At 28.9% G+C, this 7,179-nt stretch overlaps 1 protein-coding gene across 1 annotated transcript; it reads left to right on the top strand.

Moving 5' to 3' along the window:
- The first annotated feature begins 1,108 nt into the window (after window positions 1-1,108).
- LOC140875587 (alkane hydroxylase MAH1-like) lies at window positions 1,109-2,880 on the top strand. Its single transcript, XM_073279311.1, has one exon. The coding sequence runs from the start codon at window positions 1,317-1,319 to the stop codon at window positions 2,835-2,837; it is 1,521 nt and encodes a 506-aa protein (XP_073135412.1). The 5' UTR covers window positions 1,109-1,316; the 3' UTR covers window positions 2,838-2,880.
- The last annotated feature ends 4,299 nt before the right edge of the window (window positions 2,881-7,179 follow it).

Here is a 7,179-nt window from a genome sequence, read left to right as displayed (position 1 = left end):
ATAAAAATAGATATGTAAATAATAGCATGTATCTTAACTCATATGATAAAGATTATATAAATAAATAAATAATTTATTTTTTTCTATTATATATATACATATATTAATTAGTAATCGTCGCAGTGATTTATATATATATATATATACACGTTCTCCACAACTAGCACATGGAATTAGGTATCATTAAAAATGGCATAGAAAGTAATCCGTAACAAATTTTAGGCTTACGAATATATATATATATATATATATAGAGTTTCTTTCAAGTGCCCACCTATCATGTCTACTATCATGCCCATCAATGATGTGGCACTATTCCATTGGACCTACAATTTATCACATCTTTATCACATCCAATAGAATAGTGACACATCATTGGTGGGCATGGTAATGGGCATGACCCATCTATCATGCCCACCAATGATGTGTCACTATTCTATTGGACATATAATTTATCACATCTTTTGTCACATCCAATATATATATATATATAGAATATTGATACATTTAACATAAAATTAGATATGTAAATAATAGCATGTATCTTAACTCATATGATAAAGATTATATAAATAAATAAATAATTTATTTTTTCTATTATATATATATATAGTTTTTTTATGGTGCCCAACACTATATGCCTGCTTCATGCCCACCATGTACAATAGATGAGTTGACCGGTACAATAGATGAGTTGACTTGTACATGATGGATATGAAGTTGGCATATAGTATTGGACAGCATAAAAGAACTCTATATATATATATATATATATATATATATATATATATATATATATATATATATACACACGTTCTCCACAACTAGCACATGGAATTAGGTATCATTAAAAATGGCATAGAAAGTAATCCGTAACAAATTTTAGGCTTACGAATTTAACATTATCATGATATTGTCGTCCACATCATTAACTCAACATCAATTGGATCAAGTAAAAATTGTGATGTGGAGATGTCGTTCACCTTCACAGCACCTCCTACTATAGGGATGCCCACATTAAGGGATCGAAATCGAACTTAGATAGATATAATATGCATTGCTAAAACATCGTGGGGATAAACATGGTCGTTTACCCCCACAGCACCCCTACTGTGGAGATGCCCATAGTAGGGGATCCTTATATATCCCTAATATTTGTATTCAATAAAAGGCCTCAAGACTCCAACCATTTCAAGCCATCCACAAGACCACTTCAAGAAACAGTAAAAAATAAAAATAACAAACACACACAAAAAAAAAAAAAAATCTCATTCCCCCTTTTTGTCTTTTAAAAAATCTCACTCGTTCTTGAATCAATGGCTCTCTATGCATATCTTGAGATTCTTTTGATTCCCATCAGTGTAATTTTTCTGTATTTCTTGACTATTCGAACGCAGAAAAAGAGCTCGGTGCCGACTAATTGGCCAGTACTCGGAATGCTTCCGGCTGTTCTTCAAAATTCTCATCGAATCCACGAGTATGCAACAGAGGTCTTAACAGAGTCCAATGGGACATTTGAGTTCAAAGGGCCTTGGTTTTCCAACATGGATATGTTGGTCACCAGTGATCCTGCAAATATTCATCATGTTCTTAGCAAAAACTTTTCTAACTACCCAAAGGGTCCTGAATTCAGGAAGATTTTTCAAATCTTGGGAGATGGGATTTTCAATGCTGATTTCGAGTTGTGGGAATTTCACAGGAAAACGACCCTTTCACTGACGACTCAGCCCAACTTCTACGGTTTCTTGGAGAAGAGCATTTGGGCGAAGATTGAAAAAGGATTGATTCCGGTTCTGGAAAGGTTCCTGGAAACAGGGGTTGAGTTTGATTTACAGGATGTTTTCCAGAGATTCACATTTGACAGCATTTGTAAATTAGTTCTTGATTATGATCCACAGAGTTTGTCCATTGATTTGCCTTGTATTCCTTGCGAGAAGGCCTTCAATGGTGCTGTGGAAGCCCTGTTGCATAGGCATATATTGCCTGAGAGGATATGGAAGCTCCTGAAATGGCTGCAAATTGGTAAAGAGAAAACTTTGATGAAAGCCTGGAAATCGTTCGACGAATTTATATATCCCCGTGTTTCGATTAACGATGGATTAGAAAAGGACGATAATGGCTTCAACTTGTTGAAATCTTTCAAAAGGAAATATAAAGAGAGAGACATCTATTCTTCAAGCGGTGATTCGAGAGAATTCTTGAGGGACACCTCCTTAGGTTTGATGTTTGCCGGAAGAGATACAACAAGTACTTGTCTCTCATGGCTTTTCTGGTTACTTGCTGCAAACCCTTCAGCAGAAATGAAGATTCGACGAGAAATCGAGGACGAATTGCACGAAAAGAAGGATAAGAAATGGAGGATCTTCAGCGTGGAAGAGTCCAAGAAGCTAAAATACCTGCATGGAGCTCTATGTGAGTCTCTCAGGCTATTCCCTCCGCTGGCGTTGGAACATAAAGCTCCGATTCGACCCGATGTTCTTCCCACAGGAAACCATGTTCCTGAGAACAAAGTGGTATTGCTTTGTTTCTATTCAATGGGTAGAATGGAGATGATATGGGGGGAAGATTGCCTGGATTTCAAGCCGGAAAGATGGATTTCGGAATGTGGAGGTATCGAACACCAGCCATCCTTCAAGTTCACCGCCTTCAACGCCGGGCCAAGAACTTGTATAGGTAAAGAAATGGCCTTTATTCAGATGAAAATGGTGGCTGCAACTGTTATATACCATTACAACATTGAAGTGGTGAAAGGTCACAAGGTTTCTCCAAGTGATTCTATCATAATTCAAATGAAACATGGATTGAGAGTGAAGTTGTCCAAAAGGAATGTGTACTAATTGATCCCTCCCAATATTATATTATACTTGATATATTTTCTACATACAATATTAAGTACGTAGAGATGCATCCAGTATAAATTTGAATGTGGTAATTTATTATGTATTGCTAAGTAATTGAATAATGCATATCAAAATTGGTGGTATTTCAAAGCTGATATTCGGATGGGTATATGACTCGCGATCAGTGTTTTTTTGTGCTTACCAATGTGGGCTGTGGCAATGCAGTTCCTTTTTTTAGGGTATCACTGGAGATCAATGTTATTTTTGGTGCTTACCAATAAATAAGCTTTAATATTTAAGTGATCGTTACGTGTACACGGAGAGTTACACGTTAAGTTACATATTACATGATTGAAATTACATAAATCTCCTTAATTTGTTTTGGAAAGAGTTTTTTCAAATAAAGTGGAGTGATAATTTTGTAATTTCAAGTTAAATTTGAACTCAATGTATGACTCATTGTGTATTGTAACATTTTCCTTTAATTTTCTCTCAACTAATGACAATTCAAGAAAAGTTTGTTAGGATTAAAAATTTTGAGTAGTATTTTAATCAGTACATATGTAAAAAATGGTTGGTTCATAAATATTTATTTTTAAAATTAACGTGATTGTATCGTAAACAGTTAATATGTTATTGATTCAAATTAAAAATGTGAAAATATTGTAAGGAAAAACTGCAAATTTGATCATGTATGTTTGTCATTTTGCGATTTTGGTTTTTTATGTTTTCATATTTCAATTTTAGTCCTACATGTTTCGATTTTTGGCAATTTCGGTCTTTTTTATTCGAAAATGCTTACATGACATTGTACACGTCAGCTCCACATCAGCAGTGAATTGGTGCCACGTCTGCGCCACGTCGGAAAAAGACTAAAATTGCAAAAAAAAAATAAAAATAGCGGACTAAATATGAAATCTAAAAATATAAATAACTGAAATCGCAAAGTGACAAACATACATGATCAAAAAAGAAATTTTCTCATATTTTAATTTGTATCGGGATATTCTGAATAACTATTTTGTTTAGTTGCTGTTATATATTATATTTAGATTATTTTATTTGATTTGAAATACGAAATAATATATATATATATATATATATATATATATATATATATATAATTAAAGCATTTTCTTTTTGTCAAAAAGAGATTGTAGCTCGCTCATAACTCATAAGAAACACACAATTATGAAGCATGTGTTGAATTAGAATGAAAGCTGATCTACATGCTAATGATTTGTGGGAATTTATTGAACAAGAATATGTGTGTTCAAAATTTTCTATTATGTGGATGATTTGTTTTGTTTTGTTTTTCAGTAAAGACAATGCAGAATTTTTCTGCCAACGTTATACTTGAAAAATATTTTGAATTTTCAACGATAAAATCGTGGCTTTAAAATTTTCAACAATTGTATGTGACCAAGATCATTTGAACAATTCCAACATCAATAAAACTAGCATCTTGTTGCACATATTACGTGCTAAATAGTTTATTTTTATAATAAAATTATATTTCAATTAAAACTGTCAATTAAAATGTTTGTATTATATATTAAATACAAAAATTGAAGAGAAAAGAAAAGAAATAGTTAAATTAAAAAGGAAAAAAATAAATCATAATGGAGGGAAAAAAATTGAAATAGTAGAAGGAACAATTTTTTTTTTTTCAATTTATTGGCATACCAATAGACCAAAAGCTTTTTAATAGGTTTCTACTAGTGAATAACTATTTTGTTTAGTTGCATTAGTTTGTTGGGTCAAATTGCCTGTTTATAAACTTCTCGATCCAATTCATCTCTAATTAATATTATGAGAAGCCCTTATAATCCAAGTGAGTTAATTGGATCATCTATGCCAAGATATGAAACTTTCACTTTTTCTTTATACCGTACCGAAAATTATATATCGTATATTGTATCGAAAATTCCGGTATAAGAAAATTTTATATCGTTACCATACAGAAAATTTACGATATACCGAAATTTCTTTACGGTATCGGTATATACCGTTTTATACCAAAAAAATCTTATATTTTTTAAATAAATATATAATTTTAAAATATTATATAGCTTTAAATTTTATATATTTTTTCTATATTCCTGTATATATACGAAGTTTTCAAAATTTCATACCGTTATGTACTGAAAAAATCAATATCGTTATCATACCGTATCGTACCGAAATTCGATATTTTTTTTTAATGATAAACCGAAATATTGAAAATCGATATTTTTTCTCACCCTTATTAACTGTTAAAAAAACTTTCTTCCCCACTGTCTCTTCTTCTTCCCTCTCTACATATTTTTTCCCTAGCAATAATCCATTTTCGGTTGAAAATCTTATCAGAAATACCAATTATGTTTTTTAATATTTTTTCAGTTTTATTTACATTGTAAAATATATATATATATATATATATATATATATATGAATTAAAGTATATAAATTTATATTATATTTATTATTTTACACACAACATGTGAGGACAAATACTGCTTCAATTTAAATTGCAATCTTCTTATTAACTAAACTAATTAAATATTGAAAGAGATGAAAATTAAAACTATGATATAAAACAAGTTATCTTGAAAACGATTTATTAATGTAAACTAAAATTTATAAAACCAATTCATTAAACTATAACATGCAATGTGTAAGGAGAAAATGAAAATTCATAAACTTTGGCGATTGTTTTGGCCGTACAACCAAATTCATGTCTATTCCGTTGTATCAAAATTCAACTTCATTGTTAGGTTAAAATCACATGTATTCATTTAATTGCACATCTATATGTATACGAGATGGGGATGGGACTTGTAAAAGAGACAATTAGTACTTAGATTGTTGAAAAATAAACAAAAACAGGTGCAACTAATTAATCATGTCCCGAGTCACTGAGATGTTAGCATTATGGTATTATCATTATAATTATAATTGTCTAATGTCATGTCTTTATTTATTCTCATATGTGAGATCAATATAAAAATTATTGACCACACATGTAAAATTAAATTTGGATCATTAGATACCACTTAAATGGTAGGTTGGATTCTATATAGATCTCCACGAAATACGCTCTAAAATATAATTTAAAATCTATACAAATAATCTATATCTATATTATATATAAAAGCAGAGTTTTTACTAAATATAGTAGTTTTCCGCCAAAACATACTTACTATAAATGAAAATTATGGATGAAATTTTGTTAAAACTATAGATAATGTATTCGGTTCAAATAATACTAATAATATTTTTGGTTAAATTTGTAAAAATAAATTTATATTTACTACTTTTATCAATGTTTGTTTTTTAATTTCAATTGATTTATTGTGTCCATATACAAATTAATCTTACCAAAAATATCGTAAATAATTTAAATATCGTGTATATATATATCAAATTAATAATAAAAAACTTACGACACAACCTAAAACATTTATATATGCTTGCATATAGTTTTCATAAATGATATATATATATATTTGTGTGTTATAGTTTAATATGATAATTTTTGCTAATTTTTTATGCCTATATATATGCAAAATTTTCCATTAATTACTAGCAACATTGGCACACACGTGTGTAACAAAAAATGTGATAAATGCGTTTGTGCTTAATTTAAACATATTTGATATAGTGTTTCAAAAATTGAGTTAGTTTTGGTTTTCTTTTTTTGTTTTGCATAAGAAAGAGAAATATAATGCTAAGTAATAGAAAAGAGAAAAAATAACTTTATATACAAAGAAAATGGATGTGGGAAGTTATTTTTTGAAATGTGGATTTTACAATATTATCTACTTTTCCATTGTTTGTTTTTCTGTAAAATAGTAAGGAATTATTTGAAAATTAGAAAAGGTTATACCAACTTACCAAAAAAAATTAGTATGAGACTCACATCTTTAATATAATAGTAAGAAATATTCACCTACCAAATATAAAATTAATTTCAAAACTTTTCAAATTCATATTGAGATTGAAATTAAGAACATTGAAAATATAAAATAACTTTAAATATCTGCATCGATTATAATATTTCATTAATTTTTTTATTTTAGGTTTATCGATTGTTTTCTTATTATTATTATTATTATTATTATTATTATTATTATTTAATTGATGTATTTTTTTAAAAATTAATAACATTCATAATTATTTCTCATATATTTATGTGAATATATTGGTTTTGAAATAATATTAAACAAAATAATATTAATATATTTGCATGCGTGAATCGTGACCAGCATATACATGTTATCAATAATAACTACCAGCTATACAACAAATAATAACAAAATTGTAATAAATAATTTGATCCGTCTTTAAGAATTTTTAT

The sequence above is a fragment of the Henckelia pumila genome, chromosome 1 (genome assembly GCF_033568475.1).
Source record: "Henckelia pumila isolate YLH828 chromosome 1, ASM3356847v2, whole genome shotgun sequence".
Classification (NCBI taxonomy): domain Eukaryota; kingdom Viridiplantae; phylum Streptophyta; class Magnoliopsida; order Lamiales; family Gesneriaceae; genus Henckelia; species Henckelia pumila.
The sequence above is the reverse complement of the archived record's forward strand: the minus strand, read 5'-3'. Positions and strand labels throughout refer to the sequence as shown.